The sequence below is a fragment of the Papaver somniferum genome, chromosome 9, assembly GCF_003573695.1.
Source record: "Papaver somniferum cultivar HN1 chromosome 9, ASM357369v1, whole genome shotgun sequence".
Lineage (NCBI taxonomy): Eukaryota > Viridiplantae > Streptophyta > Magnoliopsida > Ranunculales > Papaveraceae > Papaver > Papaver somniferum.
The window spans coordinates 179404709-179427718 of NC_039366.1; the positions used below are offsets into that span (position 1 = coordinate 179404709).

A 23010-nucleotide genomic window follows, 5' to 3' on the forward strand; every position below is an offset into this window, starting at 1 on the left:
ATTTACTACCGATTATGGTAGTGCTAAAATTCGAAAATTGAGTATATTCGGAGGTTAAAGTAATACACTTTACTACTGATTATGGTAGTACCAAAGTTCGAAAATTTTAGGATTTTGACAAAATCTCATTTTGGGACCAATATACGTTCGGAAGTTAAATTTACTACCGATTATGGTAGTGCTAACATTCGAAAATCTAGTATATTCGGAGGTTAAAGTAACACACTTTACTACCGATTATGGTAGTACCAAAGTTCGAAAATTTTAGGATTTTGGCAAAATCTCATTTTGGGAACAATATACATTCGGAAGTTAAATTTACTACCGATTATGGTAGTACCAAAATTTGAAAATTGAATACATTCGGAGGTTAAAATAACACGCTTTACTACTGATTGTAGTTAAACTACCGTTTGTAGTATTAACTACCGATTGTGGAAGAGTAATTTTGCCATTATGAAATACGCGAGATAAGGGCTAGCTTCAATTTACGTTTGGGTGACCATATTTTATCTTATTGTTGGCCTCTAATTCCTTTTGGGTGGCCCCTAAAAATGTTAGGTTCTTTAATTGTACAATTTTTTTTAATATTTCAGATTAGGTCCCATTAATATGCATATATGAATATAAAAAATTAAAGGCTATCATAGAGAATTCATTGAAAAATACGCCTATAAACAGAAGCTGGACACAATTTTGAAACTGACAAAAATGGAATAGAGGACGGTCTTTTTTGAAACAGAGGTAATAAATTATTTTTAGTCACCTATAACTAGGCAGACTCTGACTCGGTTGAGCTTGAAAAAAAAACAAATGACCTGCAAATCTTGATAATGTTGTGGTTTAGTCTGATTCAGAGGTTGCAATCCATCTTTGCTGCTGCAGTGCATGGAGAAGAAGTGATATAGTGGCCGGAGCAACGGGTAAGACAAGACAGGGCCTACATAAATGAGGGGGGAAAAGGAAAAAGTAAAACTAGAACACACCAATCACTAACAGCTCAACATAGCAGATGCACTTTTCATTCACAGAATCTTGTTTCACTGAGGTGAATTGTTTAGCAGATGAAAAATCACATTCATTCCATAAGATCCATCAGGGAAACCAACTTTCTGAGTCGATTACTAAGTTTAGACCATGATACAGATATATCAGTAAAAGAATAAGAAAGAAAAACTTGACAAAATTGAACATCTCTTTTCTTCGCGCAGTCTCCCTTAAACACTTGAAATCCGAAAGCCGCACTCATCAAGGCTACTATTTCTCTTAAACTGCTTTGAGAGAAGAAAATGGACAGTAGCAGAGATATTCACTATGATGACCATTTCTATTTTCTTGCAAGAGATTCTCCTTTATGCTCGCTGCCAGCAGTAACAACAAAACCTGCTCCTACCTGAGTACATAAGGAAATGTATGAAAATGTACATAGCATGAGATAATGGACAAGCACAAAAAACAGAATGAGAGAACCACAAATAAATTGTTGTCCTCTCATCAGTGAAGGATCCAGGATACGAAAATTCTTTGGATAATTTATACATGCACAACCAAATGGCCGAGCAAGCTAGAATTAGTGTCAACCAACTCAAAGGAATTAAGTTTCACATTGAAGTTTTTCCAATAAATATCTTATAAGTTACAAGTTAACTCTCATACTTGAGAAAAGAAAATTCGCTGAAAAAAAATACGTAGCTACAACATTTATATTTCTCAAATGAAAATAATTATTGCAAAAAAATTGCTTTTTGATAATTTGGATAAACAAGTCTAATATATCCGGACCTGATTTAAGGAATTTATTAAATAGAATGAGAAGCAAAAGCAAAGACAAAAACAGCAGTATGTATAAAATCCCATAATGAGTGCCAAACACATAATAACTAAAAACATCAGCAATTTCTTTCGAATTAAAAATTATCATAAATGGCAGAAAGCACAAGTGTCATTTTAGATTTTACTCAAAACGCATTTATCAGTTAATCTGCAGAAAGGATATACTTTCACTAAGTACCCAAAACGAGTTATTATTCTACTTCGGTTTCTGTTAGTTTTATGAGCCAGTACTTATGCAACCTATTTATTTCAAGAATAACAAAAAAAAAAACAAGCAATTCTAATTTCAAGATGTTACATTATATGTTTCTTTCTCTGTATCTCGTGTTTCTCAGAACGAAACTGAAAAAGTATCTATTCACAAGCCAAATACCACCCACATATATTACCTGGCAATCCTTCAGAACAGCACGCTCATGGAGCTGAACGTTACTACAAATAGCAGAACCTTGGATGGAACATCCATCACCAATAGTAACATGGTTCATCACAACAGAATTCGCAACCTGAAAACAGAAGGAATCTGTTTTATAAAGCAAATCCACTGAAATTTTAATTCTCTATTCTCCTTCAACAAATTTGGCATATACCTTTACGTTTGAGCCAATTCTGCAGTGACGACCAATGAGTGAGCGTTTGACGCTACATTTATCGCCCAATTGTGAACCCTCGCCCAGCATACATTGTGGGCCAACCTAAAACCATGAAACAGACAACCAGATAAGTTAAAGGAGGATACAACTTTACTGTCTCCTTCTTTACTTCTTTTCTCATATGTGGCATATTTCATCCACTTCAAAGTTTTTCAACTAAGGAACGCCGTCAATGGATACATGTACGTGACAAGAAGAGAAAGAATCTAGATTTACTGCAAAAAAAACAAGTTAAAGTTGCAGAGAAGTTTCACTTACAGTAGTTTTTGATCCAAGCTCGGCTGATGGATGGATGACGTTGTTATGAACGGAAAAAGAATACCCTGATAAGTGACTTGCCTCTCCTATCACCTAGCTCATTCATGCAGACAAGACTCAGCTTCTTCAGTAAAACTAACACATAGAACTACACTAGGAACAAATTTCAGACTATGAAGTTTCTCACATCTCGATTTATGTCATTAAAAGCTTGGATAGAATTTAAACGCGCACAGTATTTGCTCTTGTCTGCAATATAAGCACAACATTTATGTGTTCTTCTTGGTGCAGGAGAAAAACCATTACGATCTGAAGCGTAAATGTCATGAAAACTTGGTGTTGCCAGGTGCTGTGAGAGTAATGATTGGCTATTTTGTGAAGCACCATTCTCATTCCAATTTTCTGCTTCGGGTGCCCCATCAGAAGCTACTTTTGACCTCTGATTAGCGATCAAGGAAACACAAGGGATAAATTAAGAAACATGAGAAAAAGAGAAAAACGTTTTGTGCCGTTGTAATCGGCTTGTTTTTGTTTAACTAACCAGTTGACTCCAAACTAAATATGGCAGAACATCCTGCTTTAGGCTTTGAAATGTTTCATTTTGATCCAGAACCTCTTTTAGAACAGACCTAGAAAAAATGTTAAGGGGATATGAATAGGTAGTATACAGGAAATTATTTCTGCAGAAATTCTAGAATTACAGAAACAGAATCAAGATTCAACAGAAATCACATACCACTTAAAGGCGTACAGATGAGCGTCCATGAGATCGGCCCGAATCTCCATCTACAAAACACAGAGCGATGGAAATGATGTCCCTAAGAGGGGGAACAAACTATTAAATGATTTAGCACGAGAAACGGCAAATTATCAGAGAATAGTCGGTAATTGCAGGGTAAGTAAATACAGATAGTCTTAAACATCAATTACTATAAATACTAGACATGAACAGTTATAAAAGATGGTATACAGTCCAACTTTGGATTGTAGTACCCCACCTAGTTATGAGTCACAGATATTTGGTCGGCACCAGGTTAGATGCGTCTGGCTAACTCAAATAAAATTACTGAAACTTATTCCTCACCATAATAAATGATATCTGAGTACAAACCAAAAACAAAGTTGCACTTGCACCAGCTATTTGAGGTGAGCATAATATTATTTCCATGGGCAAAAATGTCAAATAAAATTGGAAAGGAATGCATTTGTCCAAAGTAATACCAAATACATAAGAAACTAAAAATAGTACAAACTAAAAAATCTTTCCTTCATCCATTTGATACTCCCTACTCAGCGCATGTCGTCCGTCTTTACTTTTTATATGATGGAGCAATAGCCTAATATTTATATTATATTACGATTAGCATTGTTGTCCTTAATTGCCACGTGTAAGACCTAAATAATAGGTTTGCCATGTGTAAAACCTAAATTGTATGCCGTGGAATGGAGCGAAAACTCATAGCCATCTTTCCTATTATTTTAATTGATCAATTAGGAAGACATATTCTAGGGTTTCTCATTTTTCTTGATCTGTGATAGCCTAATAATATTCATGAAAATGAAGACATGTCTTGCACGGCCTACGTACGAGAAATTAAACGACCAAAACCAGTATAAAACCAGATTAGAATAGCTGTGCAAATTAATCAAGCGATACTTTTTTATATAAACATAGAGATAAAGAACATTAAATCAAAAACGTATCCATCATTGTACGGAGTTAGACTTAGAATATCAATCAAAAATCAGCTTACGCTATGGGAGACTTTATAAAACTTAGCCATATATCACGTTTTTTGTTCTATAGATATGTATGCAGCAGTAGTGATTGTCATAGATCATAGGTGGAATACAAATAAGAAAATTATTGGTTAATGTTTTTTCTCTCAAAAAACCAGCTGAAATTTGATCTTTCTATAATAAATTTTAACTGAATTCTAGAAACTTGTACCAGTTTGAATAAGAACTCTGTGATAGAAATGTACAACTTTGATAAGGAATGAAGTTTACAGGATTCACTATTCACAAGGTGATATTCAAATTGGTCCATTTAACTTGGTTTAACAATGTGCTGTATTAAGATTGATAGTTCGCAATCTAATTGTAATATCGATATACAAGTTGTTCTATTGATAAAACGTAGACGTGGATTCTCTTATTGATTCCATAGGAAGTGTAATCACAAATTTATAATATGAATCACGTCGATATCGAGTCATCTTTTATGTTACAGATCAAGCATTTGCACACGAAAAACAAATCTATCTAATATTTTGTAAGATGCATGCGAATTTCCGTATTGCGTCACAGTTTTTGGGTAACTTTCTATTCCTGTTAAAGCTAGATTTTTAACAGGTCAAGTAAGATACTACGTATCTTCTGAATTTGTTTCAAATTTGTGATGTTTCTGAAGTTTTATTGAGTACTAATTGTAGTGTAAATCTTTATGTATGACCGTTACAAGAGTTCTATTTGGATTCTGTACCTGATCTGAAAGATAAAAATTTGGATCCCAACCTACTAGGTAACTGCTTGGCTTCTTGGAGATACTATGTAAGTTTTACAAACGCTATACTGGCAAACACAATAGATTTGTAACATAACTTTAAGAACATTTTTAACAAACATAACGTTCACATAAAACAGTTTTTTTGACTCATCTAGTGGTGAACTTTCGTGATATTAACAATATCTCACAACTCTTAGCATTTGGCTTGCAACAAGGGCATCTCGCAGAGTGAACGAACAATTATTGTTTAATTTTGTATCTAACTTGAGAGATATATTTTTTTTTTCAAACTACGCTAGCTCTTTTATGAGCTACTGTAATTACTAAAGTTTTATGATCATCCCTGTGAAATGCACCGGTTCGCTGCTTGTTTTCTCGCTAAGACCTGAGAATCCCTGTATCGAGTTTTTCTTTCTAAGAATCTTTTTTTTAAGAAAAAAAAGAGGGCTGGTCTTTTCTCACGTCAGCAGTGGTTAGGAAAGTAACGGGCAAGCAGCCAAAGAGGGTCTTGGTGTGGAGCAAATACTGTGTGATCAGTGATAACCAAAAACAGAAATATTTCATGGGGATGATGTAAGTAATGTTCGTTCTAGGAAACTGTTTTGGGTCAGAAAGAGATGCATTTTGGCTTTCACACAGACCAGTGACCCGTTGCATATAACACTATCATACTCAATGTCAAATAGCAATTACAATCCATACCTCGCCTGCAGCTTGGAGAAGACTCTTTTGAACTTTAATATCTTTCTCAACTTCAGCTCCTGACAAGAGGCATATAAATTCCCATGATAAAGAAGATAGACTAGACTTTGAAAGTGACCAAAAAAATCAAACTAGGCTTGTTACCTGTAGCAACAAATAGTAAGAATTGCTGTGTAGGGTCCAGTCCGATAATATTATACCGTGCCGGCTTTTTTGCCTTGTCCTTTCCACCAGAAGATCCAGTCTCTGATGGAACAGGGGTAGCACACAAAAGTGATGTTACAACTGCATCATGTCTTCTATGTGCTGCTGCAACAGCTCCAAGAGGAACATTACAAACAAGATCTCCACTAACAACCTATAAGCAACATTCAAAAATAGGTTTACCAAGGATAAACAAAAAATTTCAAGTTTTACATAAAACTATGAGAACATGATACTTGCCAAGATATCATTTGCAGTAAGGTAGTGAGCAACAGCTCGAAGAGCGCCAGCAGTTCCAACATCCTCAGGCACTGCAGCAACCTAAATATGAAAGAATCAGATCAAAAGCTTGATAGTTAATAGCTGAATAAACCAAAAGCCAAATTGATAGCTGAAAACTTCAAACAAGCAAAGCAACTGGCAGAACACTGATCCCCACATACTATTAAAACAAAATTGGCTTTAAAGTATGCTTAACTCCACCAGTTGAAACTCTTATTCGATCACCAAAACCCAGTCCCTCTAACTTTAATCAGTCCACATAGGAATGGAAACCCACTGTCCCTCTAACTTAGTACAATATTTCTTGTTTGTTTCTTCCTTTCATCTTAACCTTCGATCTGTCTATATAAGAGATACTGTATTTGTTATTCTAATTTATAATTTCCAGCTCAATCATTTGAGAGTTTCATAATCAAGCTCTAAATTAAATACAACCTAACTTTCTTCAACTAGAGTTTTAACTATGAATTGTCAGATATCTTACTTTGCGTGCCTTTCATTAACTCTCAATTTACTTATTATATGTAATTCAAACATTCCATAACTTTTAACTAGGATTGTCATATCAAAAGTTCACAATACATTTGTTTTGCCTTCACATTAAAGGATTCAAATAAACAGAATAAAAAAGAAGAAGACCTCAACATGAATACGAGCAGCATAAGTACTTGATATCCATGTTCCAACTTTAACAGCTGCATCTTGACCTTCCACAACCTAATCAACAACAAACAAAGTAATATAATGAACCAAAACCCTAATTTGTAAATACAGAAAGACAAACAAAGTTTTATGTTTAGAGAAAGAAACTTACGACGATGAGATCTTTGAGATTACTTGATTCAAGAAGTTCAAGAACATAAGAAAGAAGAGGACGATTAGCAACAGGAAGTAGAGGTTTAGGGAGATCTTTAGAAACCAAAGGCACTAAATTCTTTGATGTACCACCCGCTAATACAACTACTTGAAAATCCATTTTCGTCATTGAATCAATACGAATTCAACGACAAAAATCGAAATTGGATTTGATATAAACTAACAATGAAAGACAATTGAGTTTTTCTCTGGAAACCAATGCAAATTCTATTTGGAGGGTTTTGAGGTGTGCATTAAGTTGCTCTCACAGTTCTGCATAGAATTTAATTTTAATAATATTTGAATCACCACGATCGGGGATGTAGCTCAAATGGTAGAGCGCTGGCTTTGCATGCGAAAGTTATATATGATGGTACAGGGTTCGATACCCTGCATCTCTATTTTTTATCTATTTTTTTTTTTGTTAAAGCACTGGACAAACTAGTGTATGTATCTATTTATTTTATTTTTTGTTAAACCACGGGGATAAACTAGTGCATGTGCCTGACGGGGATATATGATGGTACAGAGTTTGATACCCTGCATTTCCATTTTTTATTTTTTTCTTGTGAAAGCATTGGGACAAACTAGTGTATGTGCCTGACGAGGATATATGATGGTACAGGGTTCGACACCCTGCATCTCCATTTTTTTAATTTTTTTTTGTGTTAAAACATTAGGATAAACTAATGGATGTGCCTGACGGGGATATATGATGGTACAGGGTTCGATACCCTGCATCTCTTTTTTTTTAATCTTTTTTTCTTATTTTAATTATTTATTTATTTTGTTAAAGCACTGGGACAAACTAGTGTATGTGCATGACAGGGAAATATGAGTTTTTAGGGTTTTAGTTGTGGAGGTTGAGCACGAATAATCTTCGGGTTTTAGTTTATGTACCTTGAATTTTCAGGGTTTTATAAGATAAACTTGTATATGTACCTGAAGGGATAAATATGAGTTTTCAGGGTTTTAGTAAAAGTTACGGATTGAGCATGAACAATTTTCAGATAGACTGATAAAAATGGTTATTCGAAGATTTATACGGTCACAAGGATGAATATATCAGGGTTGGTTTCATGAGGAAGCAGAAAAAACGAGAAAGGTCAGAACAATTCTTGGTTGCAAAAGAATGCTGGTACAGGGTTCGATACCCTGCATCTCTATTTTTTATCTATTTTTTTTTTGTTAAAGCACTGGACAAACTAGTGTATGTATCTATTTATTTTATTTTTTGTTAAACCACGGGGATAAACTAGTGCATGTGCCTGACGGGGATATATGATGGTACAGAGTTTGATACCCTGCATTTCCATTTTTTATTTTTTTCTTGTGAAAGCATTGGGACAAACTAGTGTATGTGCCTGACGAGGATATATGATGGTACAGGGTTCGACACCCTGCATCTCCATTTTTTTAATTTTTTTTTGTGTTAAAACATTAGGATAAACTAATGGATGTGCCTGACGGGGATATATGATGGTACAGGGTTCGATACCCTGCATCTCTTTTTTTTTAATCTTTTTTTCTTATTTTAATTATTTATTTATTTTGTTAAAGCACTGGGACAAACTAGTGTATGTGCATGACAGGGAAATATGAGTTTTTAGGGTTTTAGTTGTGGAGGTTGAGCACGAATAATCTTCGGGTTTTAGTTTATGTACCTTGAATTTTCAGGGTTTTATAAGATAAACTTGTATATGTACCTGAAGGGATAAATATGAGTTTTCAGGGTTTTAGTAAAAGTTACGGATTGAGCATGAACAATTTTCAGATAGACTGATATATCTGAACAATTCTTGGTTCGAAGATTTATACGGTCACAAGGATGAATATATCAGGGTTGGTTTCATGAGGAAGCAGAAAAAACGAGAAAGGTCAGAACAATTCTTGGTTGCATAAGAATGCTCTGAGAGATGTGTTTAGCTGATGTTAGAGCACTGCTCGGTCGAACTCGCATGTGTTGCTATCTCAAGCATGTTTGTCAGTGTTAGTGATCAAAACTATAAGTCTTGATTTCTAGCCTATTTATAGATGTCTCGGACTAGGACATAGATTGTGTAGTTGAGCTTAGTTTTCACGGCGTTCACCATTTCAAGACGAAGAACTACTAAGGGGAGCTTGTGGAACTTCATCGACAAAAGGTATATGGAGACTTAAACTCATCTATCCCTTGAAAATTCTATTTCTACTTTATCTCCTATATTGACACATAAGTCGCCTTACGATATAGTTTTCTATATACACATTTGAGATTTCGAGCTGAGTTTATCTCGCTTACATATTTCTCGAAATATGTGTTGGCAAGCTTTCGCTTCGACCAAGTTCATCTTATATCATGTGAAAATTGCCGAGTAACATCTTACATGGTTTGTGTGATACAATCATTTGGTGTTTCCTTGGAATGTTTCGTAATGATTATTTCAATAACTTGAAAATTGCTTTGATGCTAATAGTGTGTGAAAACGGCTATTGTCATCCTCTAAGAAAGTTTCAACGATTGAAATAAGAGTTTAGAACACTTAACCATGATTGGATATGTCATGTTGTGCACTCTTGCACATATGTAATCCATGTACGGGAACCATAGTATGCGCACCCGTTTGCGTACCTGTTGGTTTGAGAAATCCGGGAACCTAAGTATGCGTACCTGTTTGCGTACTGGCATACAACTTCATGTCCGAGAATTTCTGCTGGGATTTGAAGTTTGCATACCCGTTTGCATGCTGGCGAAACTCAATCTTAGTCCGAGTATTTCAAGTATGCGTACCTGTTTGCATACTTGAAGGTTAAAGTTCTAAATCGGTTTTAAACATGAACATAAACATTTATATAATAAGGAATGCAATCTTTGCAAACCGTGGCTATAATGTTCATGATTGATTCGAGTGAATCAAGCCGATTATGCTTCAATTGTGTTCTTGTATAATTCTATGAGAATACAACAATTGAACAACTCTTTAACTAGTTTCATTTGAGTCATTTGAACTAGTTATGGTTAAGATGAATAAGGTTGATATGAGAGTAATCATATGGCTAACCTCGGTTAACTATTTATGAACCAACATGGTGTACACGTTTAGGTACGGTTACATAAACCTAAATGAGGGTACATTTCATTTGTGTGCAACAAGCTAAGTTCGATCCAACGGTTGAAAGATATTAGCCTTGTTGAATTAGGATTTTCATCTAGCGGTGAATATTGAATGCTTTGTTACCAAGGTAACTTGGATTGCAAACCCTGATTTGAAAACTATATAAAGGAGAACTCTAACAACTGGGAAACCTAATCCCCACACCTCCTGTGTGTTACTAGTTGCATAAACTAGAGTCAATTCTCCTTTAACCTTAGGTTTCTATCGATCCCCTGTAGGTTAATGACTTCAAAGGCTTTATTGGGATTGTGAAGCCAGACCTAACTATTTTCTTTGTAGTTGCGTGTTCTGATCTTGCCCGATTCTATCGTATTGAGTACAATTGAAATAATTGACTCAAGATTAATTTCTCCGATAGGCAAGATAAAAGTAATCACAAACATCTTCGTCTCATCGTTTGTGATTCCACAATATCTTGTTTCGCTAGTCGATTAAGATTATTATGAGGTGATTGATAATACTAGACTGTTCTTCGGGAATATAAGTATGATTTATCAATTGGTTCCTGTTCACCTTGATTTATCAAAAGACGGAACAAAAACTCTTGGGTATTTCTGTGAGAGACATATTTATTCAATCTATAGACTTTTCTGTGTGAGACAAATTTGTTTATCAAGTCTTCGACTTTGGGTCGTAGCAACTCTTGGTTGTGGGTGAGATCAGCTAAGGGAATCAAGTGCGTAGTATCCTGCTGGGATCAGAGACGTAAGGAATGCAACTGTACCTTGAATCAGTGTGAGATTGATTAGGGTTCAACTACAGTCCAGTCTGAAGTTAATTGGTAGTAGGCTAGAGTCTGTAGCGGCTTAATACAGTGTGGTGTTCAATCTGGACTAGGTCCCAGGATTTTCTGCATTTGCGGTTTCCTCGTTAACAAAATTCTGGTATCTATGTTATTTCTTTTCCGCATTATATTTTGTTATATAATTGAAATATCACAGGTTGTGCGTTAAGATCAATCAATTAGAATATCCAACCTTTGGTTGTTGATTTACATTGATTGACACTTGAACATTGGTCTTTGGTACCGTTCAAGTAACTCCTCTTATATTCAATCGGGCTCGCATATTTCTATTTGCTGATTGCGAATTAAATTAAGAGTTAGAGATATTAAGCTCTTTGATATACTTTTCTCTAGATTGAGTCTGACTGTCTAGTTGATTCTCTAGAAAGTGTATTGGAGTAAGTCCTCTCATATTGCCAAACGAATTGTTGGGTGTGGTTGTTAGACCCCCGTATTTTCAGCTGAATTCTCGGATCTCAGGTCGATTATGACAATTCTTGGTTACATATCCTAATTTGTGCATTATGTCTAGTCTGTGTCATGTGGAAAGCACAAGATAACAGGTGATAGCATGTGGATCATGTGTGAGACACGAGATGACCTGATGTTGAATATCAACCTTATAGGTCGGGAATGCATGGCTTGTAAAAGACGAATTCTTTTTTGTGAGTCCCCTTAATGAGCGCACAAAGCTCTGAAGATTTTGTTTATAGTTTTGTTAAATGTTTGAATAATATTATACGGTTCAGACTCATGGTGGCAGCTGTGGACATGCTTATGATGCCGAGGATGAGGCTTATACCTGATAAGAGTATCTCGTATTTGTATAAGAGTATAATGAGCGTGTTGGCTTGACAAGTGAGTCTTATGGGGACGTAATAGGAATCATTCACGAGGCTTGTTAATACGCCCCATAAAAGTATCTCATTTTCGTATAAGATAAACATAAGCTCGTGACTCTTGATGAGTCATTGAGAACATGCCTGATATGACTACTGAGATCAGCAGATGAAATGACTAGTAGCGTACGGGTCATGTGAGTGTGACATGAATCTTGAGTCTTAGTCATGAAGACCATGAGTTTAGTATTGGTCATAGAGACCAAGAGTTGATTGCCGAGTTGCTTGATCACGAAGACGAATACATGAGTCCTGATTCTTGGTCAACGAGACAAAAACCTGAGTCTTGCTCACCTCATGAAGTCGACCACGGACATGCCTACAAGAGAGAGTGTGTTAGACTTGAGTCGCGGTTAATTATAAAATGAATTTTTTACCCCTCGCCACAAAATTACCTGAAAAGACGAGGGTACCCAAATACACCATAATTTTTAAATTAGCCACCTATAAGTCCTCTTACCGAAAGTGGTTGTCTACGGACAAAGTCGAGACGATACTACAAATCGGTTTTCACACTTTGTGTGATCGTCTATGGATACGAGATCGATACAATACAACAATCAAAGTGTGATTACTTGATAATAGGTTCAGACTTAACCAAACTCTATATGATCATTATCAAGTAATACAGAGTTAACGTTTGTGTAATTTACTTTAAATTATAATAACAACAATTATAATTGCGGAAAACAAAAGTAAATGACACAGCAAGATTTTGTTTACGAGGAAACCACAAATGCAGAAAAACCCCGTGACCTAGCCAGAATTGAATACTCTTAGAATTAAGCCGCTATACAAAATCTAACAAACTGCGTATAGTTGAGACCAAGCAACTAAACCTACAGTTCACCTAGTTTCTTCAGTATCCCTGCGCTTCCGACATTCAATAAGTGCACGCACTGGAACAATTCCTTTGGATCGTATTCCAAACAATAAAGGAACAACAAATTTGTTTGGTAACAACTCTCTTGATTCTTTCAGATGAAGATATCTCAAGTCATAAGCAAAGGCTCTTCCGTTTAACCAATAAACTCCTTTTCCTGGTCAGATCAATCTATCCAACAACTACCAAAGTAGCAGGGGTTTAGATTTGCAATCAGTCAATATAGAATCAAACAAGAAACTATAAGGTGATGCTGATCTTACAAAACTAATCAATCGAATAAATCCGATTCTAGTTGGATCCCAGCCGATCAAGGTTTGTGCACACCCAAAGATATAAAAACCAAATCAGAAATCTTCTTTGTCTTCAAATCTTCTTTAATCTTCAATAAATACCTGCACAACACCACTTGAATCTCTTGTGATAAATCACACACAGAACAGAGTCGGTTAACAGTGGATTATCATAAAGCGTCTTTAGATCTACAAATAGTTCTAAAGATCTCGTCGACACTTCGATCTAGTTTAAGTGGATATTATATCGGAAGAGAAGATTCTTAAGAATAAACAAACTAGGTGCAACCAAAGTTCAACAACAGTTAGTCAATCAAATCAATCGAAAACTAAAATAAACTGCAATTATCCAGTTTCCCACCAACGGTACTTGAAGATCGCTTCTTGATCCCACAAAAGTCTTTAAATGAGCGGTCGTAAGAGATTTCGCCTAATTAGGTTACTTTCCTCTCCGATTAGACGGCTCCACCAGAAACAACAAAAAAATGAAGTTTGCCTGACTCTTAGGATATTTTGCTCGAAATGCAAACTTGAGTATTTATAGACCAAGGATGTTTGGACACCAAGGAATTTCCAAAACCGAATTATTCTTAAGATATGCAATAAATACCCAAATCGGTTTACATAATTCCTGGAAATGCTTTGTCCAATATTTCCGAAATCTCACTAAAAAATCTCCAATTAGTAAATGCACATTACCAATTTTTATTTTCTAGAGATATGCATTTAATTGCTGGTAATTAAAAGCACATAAAATTAATAACATTAATTAAAAGATTCTTAATTTATTTTGGTACGGGACTCCTTGAGTTATTAAGGAATATCTTTGAACAATAAAAGATAAGAGTTTTTTTGAAGCATAAAAGATAAGAGTTACCGAACATGTTCAAAGTATGTCGACATCTTTTTCTTTTGTAAATTCTTTTTCTTTATACCACACTTCCAAACAAGTTTAGAATTGGTTCATCTGTATTCCAAGAACAACTATGTGATTGATCAAATATCAAATCACTAATCATGGGTTTACGGTTCTACCAAACACAAGGATCGGTTCTACCTTAATATGGTTACTGGGACCAGTTACATCAGTTATCAGGATCGATTACGTCAATTACTGTGACGCCCCAACTCTTAAACCTGTTTAGCTAATATGATTACAGCCTAATTGAAGCATCATATCTAAATTATCATTTTAAGAAATCGTAATTACATAAAGTGAACTAAGATAAGCCCAAACTCTCTGATACTTTATAACTGAGAATCTCTCAGGTGATATGAATATATTAATGTGTTGTTTTTCAAGTGAACAAGAAATTAAAAAAAAAAACGTAAAAGATACATAACATTCTTAAACTGCTAAATCTATAAACTACGGAAACAAATATCTTCAAGCGCGCTATCTCTTTTTGATAACTGAAAAACACTGAAGTGGGGACGTATGAGCACATCATCCCAAAAGGGTGCTCAATGAAGACATATAACTCTCAAGTACTCACTAACATGCTTCACAATTCTAAAAGAATATAAATTGAAAGAAACGAGAAGAAACTAATCATTCAGACATTTATGCATCATGAAGCAAATGTCGCTCTAACATCGACAAACTCATTGGAGAAGACGACGTGAGAGCAACCCTAATCAATAATAATAACATCGTCCATACAGAGTGCCCATACAAATCATGATTCAGAATATTACCATCAAGATCAGAAAGTTAGTCAAACAAGTATAATATGCACACGAGTGATTTCCCTTAAATAAAATAGTATATATTATTGCCGACGGATGGCGTACCGCCCTACTAGATATTATTGCCGACGGATGGCGTACCGCCCTACCATCTTAATAAGCAGAAATGTAGTACTATTGCCGACAGATGGCGTACCACCCTACTATCAATATAAACAGGAAACGTAATACTATTGCCGCCGGATGGTGTATCGCCCAACTTAACTTAGCTAAGATCCGTGGGGAAACACATAACTCTTCGCGGGGAAATCACACAATGCATAATACACACATACAATTATATTCAAAACAAACATCGTTCAATGCGATTACAATATAATTCATATATATAGTAAAAGCACATCATGCTCGCAAAGGAAAGTAACTCAATGATTACAAGAAGGTTATAAAGTTCCCACCTGTTTTGGTGACAAGCCAAGTCAACCTCGAAATTCTCAATCCATTGGTTCATCCTTCAAATCGATCGTTGTTAATAAAGAGTAACTGCTAGTCACACAAACGCCCTAAGAAATTAGCCAAAAGGCTCATACCATAATCTCATACAATACTCTAGTTATATGCTAAATGACACATCTAAAAGTTTATTAATTCAGTTGGATTGGTTCTATATTCTATTAGATAAATCTTATGAATATCTATAATTTTATATAAAAAACCAAAGGTTAATTCGGACCATAAGGGTCCAAATCATCAAAGTAGATAAATCTTATGAACATCTATAATTTTATATAAGAAACCAAAGGTTAATTCAGACGATAAGGGTCCAAATCATCAAAATAGGAAACCTAAGCCTCAGACGATAAGGGTCCAAATCATCAAAGTAGGAAACCTAAGCCTCAGCTCAAGTCCACTAATCCGGCCCGTTAATCTAAGGCCTGGTCCAATTGGTCAACTAACAGTCAACATTAAAAGTCAACTCAAGGTCATGGTTAAAAGGTCAACTGAGTCAAAACGGTCAAGGTCCACTGAGTCAAGTCTGGTCACCTCTGGTTGATGAGTCAACTCAGTCAGATAGCTGAGTTAGGTAATTCAGATGCAGTCACAGGCATCTTCCTGGATAGAGAGGTTTAAGGCCAAGCCTTTGCAAAGGCCAAGCCTTTGCATAGGCCAAGAACACTAATGCGCCAACACAAAACAAGATGCACAGTCATGATCCACACAACTCTATAACCATTCTAACTGTACACAGTTCTATAATCTACAACTAACTTCTAATTCATCTCTAAACACACTTCTGCAACATCAATTCAACCTTTACACTCTCTAAACTTCAGTTCAGTATTACCCTCTACACCAACACTCCAACTCTTCAAGAATTGCAACTCCAGAATTTAGCACAACCCAGCTGCAATACTCATTGGCAATTCTGCTCCATCTCAGTCACACCACCTGCATAACTTGAACACTGTACAGCCCTTGCTCTCCTGTAACCTCAACTTCAGCTGCAATATAAGCATTCATGTACAATTTCCGTTCACTCCAGTCCATACATACACATCCATCCACACAATTACTAAACTTAGCTCCTCCTCTTCCCTGTGATTCTAAACTACTCTAAACTATAGCCACAACTTCATCAACATCAGTATTATTACAATCTAAAGCTCCAATTCCATACTTCTCATACTCAGCTCAAAATCTTACATCACTTTCATAACTCAACTCATCTCATTTTCACATACAAACCAAACAATCTTCATCTTCTTCATAACCAGTTTAACATCAACTCCTTTATAGCTCAGTTCCACCATCTCCCCCACCACTGACATTGCTACTTCATACTACAATTACAACTTCAACACCCTGCAACACCCATTACAACTCCATTCACCCTATAGAGTCACTACCACCAATTACATTCCTCTAGAGACCTTCCCTGCAATTGATAATCTAATCCACAACTTAACTAATAGTCATCATTACCATCTGAGACGCAAAGTAAGGATTTCTAACACCACTGCCATTTCCGTCTCCCTGAAGCCTAACATAAACCTAGGTTACATTTCATAGTTCATTTCAGCTTCATGAACACCAACAACTGGTTTATGATCTTCGCATGCAACTTGAACTACATCAGTGACATTCCATTGAACTCCTTTGCTCTTTCCCCAATTCCAGAAATCTTCTTCAAATCCCTAATCTCATATTTCCTCTGTAAAAGCTTAAATCAGCAATTCAAACTCAATCACCAACACCATCTTAAACAATACCTTCTCTTCTTCGAATCTCCACGGTTCAATTCATCTTCTTCATCAATGATTCAACAACAATTGCTCAACCCTAAAAACCCTAGCCTGAGATTCGATTATCCTAAAGAAACTAAAATTAAACTCTATACATAATCCAAACATCAATTAAAAAACAAACCCACCTACAATATATCATATCCAAACGATTCCACACATCAAAATCAATCAATACAAAAGCCCTAAATTATCTTACCCTTTTCCTGCTTCTTTCAGAGCCCAATCGACATCAACATCATTACCTTCTCCCTTAATTCATCAGGTTACCAAGCTTACTGTGACTGGTTTACATAAAATTCAGGCTTAAATTCCATGGAACTGAAATCCACAGAGAAGAAGGAAAAAGAACAGAAAGAAGAAGAAAGAGAAAGAGAAAGAGAAATAAGAAGAGAAAATGATTTTCTCTTTCGAATGGTTTGAGATAAGACCATCGAGAATTACTAATACACCCACTCGTTTTCCTTAAGGGCAGCCCTAGTCGGTCTAATGGGAAAAAAAACTATTTAGCCCTTCTCACTATACCGAGGATATCTTCATCGACTGGTATCCGAATGACACGTTCGAGTAGCCCATTTCGCCTAACTTATCAAGTGACACAAGTTTCATATCTAGATTATTGTTATATTAATTTCTATTATTAAAATCTATATTAATTAATCAAGTCATTAGCGGTTAATGGTCTAATAGCGTTGACGAGCTTGAGGGTCCTTACAATTACCAGGACCGGTTACCATATTCTCATGGTATTACTTGTGATTGATTACACAAGTCACTAGGATCGGTTACACCAATTACCAGGACCGCTTACGCCAATTACAAGGATCGATTACACAACTCTTTTGTGATTGGTCATACCAATTACTAGGATAGGTTACACCAATTACAAATATCAATCATACCATCTTAGGTGATTACTTAGGATTGGTTACACTAATAAAAGTCATACCAATATATAAGTCAGGCACTGTGACTAGTTTTACCAAGATACATAACAAGTTATGATCCGTTCTACTAATTCACACATATTGGTAATCCATAGATATGCAATGAATAACAATATCAATAAGCCTAGCGATTTCCCTTTCGATTCATACACAAGTTCATGAATGTACTTCCTTTAAACAAATGTAAACATTGTTTCCCTATGATGAAATCTTCACCTTTACCCATACACATAATCACAATAGCATTCATACGATTATGTCGATGTCTAATATACGAAGTTCAAAAGATAAGCGTTATACTTCGTATTCTAATTCCTTAACACTATGATCATGTGATCAAGTCTCACTAATAGAGTATAATCATTCACAGCTTCGCAGTTATGTTTTCAATATAGCACAACTTGAAAGATATGTTGGGAGTGAAACAGTTCAAGTCAAAATATTACTAACCTCAAGAGGAAGGATGATGTCGTCATTCTAGCTTGTTACTTCTTCACATTCTTCAATTCTTCGAGTAATACTTGTATGTCTCAATTTAATTGGAATACGCAACTAAATCAAACCACAAAAAGTGATCAATTTAATTGAAGGTGCTCAACATAAGTAAACTTACGGAGCTACGACTAAGGTAATCATACGGAGACGACTAACTTAATCGTTCACATACTCAATATAAGGAAAAAACTTACGGAATATACGACTACATTAACCAATAGAACATGGTTAGTATAGCCGTTCATATACTCAACACAAGAACTTGTGGAATATATGAAAACTCAACTAGACTAACTACAAGAGAACTTATAATTAATCTAACTGGAAAACAACCAACCAAACTAATCACAAAAGTAATCAATTTAATTGTCAAAGGATTTGCTCGACAAAAGAAGACTTTCGGAGCAAATAACTAAATAACCAATCAAGATGATTAATTTAGTTCATAATGCTCAACATATAGCATCTTATGGAACAACCAACAAGTCCAATATTAATCGACATAATTGTAAGGTGCTCAACATAAGACACACAATGGAGCCTTCACGGTAAAAAATAACAAAATTGATCAATGAAGATCAATATCGTGGATAACATACAAGGATCTATTCTATTTTCCATCATAACGACATAATAGACTTTATCCTTGTCAAACAAAAGATTTTATCCTATTTTCCATCAAATACATGATTGCATAGGCATAACTTAGCTATGTGTAGTTAAAAACCTCCAAATATTTTTAGAATTTAAAAACCAATAAACCTAAAAAATAACATAAGAAGATGAAAACAAAAATATCTATGTGTAGTCACAATCATCGCTGTTCAAAGCACTAGTTATTCTTCCAACTAATTCAAAAAGAAGACATACTAGGCAACCAACTAGACCCAAGATCAGACGAAAAACTAAATCATGTCTGCAACCAGGGATTGAACAAGAACGAGTTCCTCAGTTGCCTTCCTTAGTTCGTCTTTTAGGTAGTCTAGATTCCGTGTTGCGATACCAAGTTGTTCGCGTACGACCTTAAAGTCTCCAAGAAGATTTCCTACCAGTTGTGAAGAAATCTGAACTTGCAGTTTGTCTTCGTTTTCATGATCAAGAGCATGAAAGCATGAGATATCAATAGGGCATAGCTCAACATCATCAACCTTGTTGCTTCCCTCCATTGTGCACCAAAAAGATTTTTAGAGAATCTTTTTGCATCTCTGGAACACATTATATATATAAGGAGTTCCATCAAACTCTAGGAAACAGGACGTTCGTGAGGGTTGGTGCGTGTACTAGAGAAACGGGCCTAAGAAAGACCAGGAAGCCCAAAGAAAAGTAAGAGAAATAGATGTTGAGGAGCAAACGGAATAAAGTAACATCGAATGCAGTACAATCCTGACAGCTTTCTCAAGACGAAAAATCCTGAGAATCAAGAGCATCCCTTTTTAACAGGACAAAAATTAAAAAGAGATGCAACATGAAAATGTCAGGGTGTAATAAGATGAGCATCGTGCTCATCATTGTTTACTTCTTCTATTTCCTTTTCATCGGTATTAAACAAACTACCTAGTTTAGTTGAAGAAGTATTATCAAGAGACGATTTAGACGTACCTGGGTTACCAGCATTCCATGTTTTCTTGATATTCCGTCTCAGTCTGTTTATGTGAATCTTCAGATCAGAGACTCGATTGTTGACATGTAAGAAATCTGAATTGGATTCACAGTCCTTTTTGAGAAAATTAGAGGAACTTAACTCGTTTTTCTTTCTTTTGTTCCTTTTTCTCCTTCCAGACTGATTCACAGCACCTGCCACACTTTTGCTGTTTTTCCTTCCACCATTATAGGCATCCTTCGGTTTGAAGACATAACTAGGAAAAGCCTTATCACAGTATATCCCTTGAGGTCGAACATGGTTGATTCCAATCTTTGATATAGATTTAACAACTTCTTTAGACATCCAATTAAGAATGTTGTGAAGTTTTTCATTCCTTATCCTAAGACGACACCTTCGCTCAGAGTGTCCTTTGTTTCCACAGTAATAGCAGTTGAAGGACTTACGTTCAGTAGTTCTCTTTTGAGCAGATTTAGAAGAAGTAGAATCCTCATTTTTGCAAGCTGACACAGGTTCTTCACATACATAAATATTAACAGCTTTAACAAACTTAGGCTTACCACTGTTGGGAGCGTTTGTTCCTTTATATCCCAGACCACGTTTGTCATGATGTTCTTTACATGCTCCCAGCATAGAAGACAGTTTTGTAGAGCTAGAAACGAACCTATTTAGATTCTCTTCCAGTGATTTTACCTTATTATGAGCAGCAGTGAGTTTGGTTTCCAAGGATTTCTCTTTGATAAGAAGATTGCGTTCTTTGTCATTGAAACTATTTTGTTGAGATTCACATCTCGCTTCAGTTTCGGCAAGCCTCTCTTTTAATATGCAGAGGTTATGAAGAAGATTATCACATTCAGATTTTTTTGAGCGAACCTATTCTTCATGATCTTTAACGGTAGATTGTAACAGTTTGTATCCACCATCATAACCTTTGAAGAGTTTTCTCAACTTTCTGTTTTCTTGACAGAGAGGACCCATATACTTTCTCAAGCAAGCAGTTGTCCTTGTTTCCTTCAATTCAAAATTAAACAACTTGATGTATTGAGAAACTTCCTCATCAAGACTCTGTCCTTCTTCAGAATCACTATTATCCGAGAGATCATCCAACTGTTCATCAAGAGATTTCCTCCAGTTGAATTTAGATTCAGTTGAAGGAGACGAGAAGGAGTTTTCCTCAGTGGTTTCAGATCTTTGAAACTTATCTGAGTAGTCTTGTACTAATGTTGCGTTGTCAGAGATAGTACTCTTGTCCATAGAGTCAGATCGCTATAAACACGGACTTGTTAGGTCTTAAACGTTTTTGCCTGCTCTGATACCAATTGAAAAAGCGGGGGTCTAACAACACCACCCAATATTTCGCTTAGCAATCTGTATGGACTAACTCCGAAATACTTTGCTAGAGAATCAACTAGACAGTCAGACTCAATCTAGATAAAAGTATCTCAAGGAGTTAATATCTCTCTCTTGATTTGATTTTTACTCAAGCTAAAACAATAGCGAGTCTTTAATCAAACACAAGAAATAACTTGGATGGTACCAAAGACCAATGTCCAAGGATCAATCAATATCAATCAACAACCAAAGGTTGGATTTCCAATTGATGATCTTAACGCACAACCTGTAATATTTTAATTATATAAAATATAATGCGGAAAAGAAATAACACAGACACCAAAAGTTTTGTTAACGAGGAAACCGAAAATGCAGAAAAACCCTGGGACCTAGTACAGATTGAATACACACTGTATTAAGCCGCTATAGAAACTAGCCTACTCCAAGCTAACTTCGGACTGGACTATAATTGAACCCCAATCAGTCTCCCACCGATCCAAGGTACAGTTGTACTCCTACGCCTCTGATCCCAGCAGGATACTATGCACTTGATTCCCTTAGCCGATCTCACCCACAACCAAGAGTTGTTGCAACCCAAAATCACAGACTTGATAATAAACAGCTCTATCTCACACAGAAAAGTCTATCAAAGGATAAATCTGTCTCTCACAAATAAACCCTAGGTTCTGTTCCGTCTTAAGATATAAAATCAAGGTGAACAGGAACCAATTGATAATCCGGTCTTATATTCCCGAAGAACAGCCTAGATTAATCAATCACCTCTCTACAATCCTTCCTGATTACATAGGCGGTTTGTCGAGGAGTCACAAACAGTGAGACGAAGATGTTTGTGACTTCTTTATCTTGCCTATCGGAGAACTCTCACGATCTCAAGCCAATCAAAGATTGTACTCGTACGATAGAAGATGCAAGATCAGATCACACAACTACGATAAAAGTAATATCGGTATGGATTCACAATCCCAATGAAGTCTTTAAGTCGTTAATCTGGTTTTAGAGAAGAAAACCAAAGGTTAAAGGAGAATCGACTCTAGCGAGCGCACTAGTATCACACAAACGTGGGGATTAGTTTTGCACAATGCTAGATGTCTCCTTTATATAGTCTTCAAATCAGGGTTTTTCCTTAGTTACAAAGCAATACATATTCACCGTTAGATGAAAACCTGATTTAGATTCAAGCTAATATTTCTCAACCGTTAGATCGAAAACTTAGCTTGTCACACACACTTGGGTAGACGTTTACTGGGTTTATGAAAACCATTCCCAAACGTGTACGTGTATGTTGGTTCAACATAGTAACCCAAAAGGTTAAC

General features: G+C 35.7%; 1 protein-coding gene and 1 long non-coding RNA gene across 2 annotated transcripts; both read right to left on the bottom strand.

Moving 5' to 3' along the window:
- Nucleotides 1-993: 993 nt before the first annotated feature.
- Nucleotides 994-7577, bottom strand: LOC113313214 (translation initiation factor eIF-2B subunit gamma-like). The gene is made up of 12 exons (XM_026561953.1): nt 7256-7577; nt 7081-7158; nt 6400-6480; nt 6100-6313; nt 5956-6014; nt 3481-3530; nt 3286-3373; nt 2932-3183; nt 2745-2837; nt 2424-2528; nt 2223-2339; nt 994-1393 (listed from the first exon to the last, which is right to left on the bottom strand). The coding sequence occupies exons 1-12, from the start codon at nt 7424-7426 to the stop codon at nt 1328-1330; spliced, it is 1374 nt and encodes a 457-aa protein (XP_026417738.1). The 5' UTR covers nt 7427-7577; the 3' UTR covers nt 994-1327.
- Nucleotides 7578-14530: 6953 nt separating this feature from the next.
- LOC113313891 lies at nt 14531-17676 on the bottom strand. Its single transcript, XR_003342108.1, has 3 exons — nt 17502-17676; nt 15458-15542; nt 14531-14733 (listed from the first exon to the last, which is right to left on the bottom strand). It is a non-coding gene; the product is annotated as an uncharacterized LOC113313891 (long non-coding RNA).
- Nucleotides 17677-23010: the final 5334 nt, after the last annotated feature.

Bases quoted from the DNA above. Each gene is read 5' to 3' on its own strand.
- LOC113313214 (XM_026561953.1), bottom strand. From the start codon at position 7,426: ATGACGAAAATGGATTTTCAAGTAGTTGTATTAGCGGGTGGTACATCA. The intron at 6,015-6,099 runs GTAACAAGCCTA...GCCTCTTGTCAG, and splicing joins CTTACTATTTGTTGCTACAG to GAGCTGAAGTTGAGAAAGAT. The intron at 1,394-2,222 runs GTAATATATGTG...TTATGTACTCAG, and splicing joins CTGTTCTGAAGGATTGCCAG to GTAGGAGCAGGTTTTGTTGT.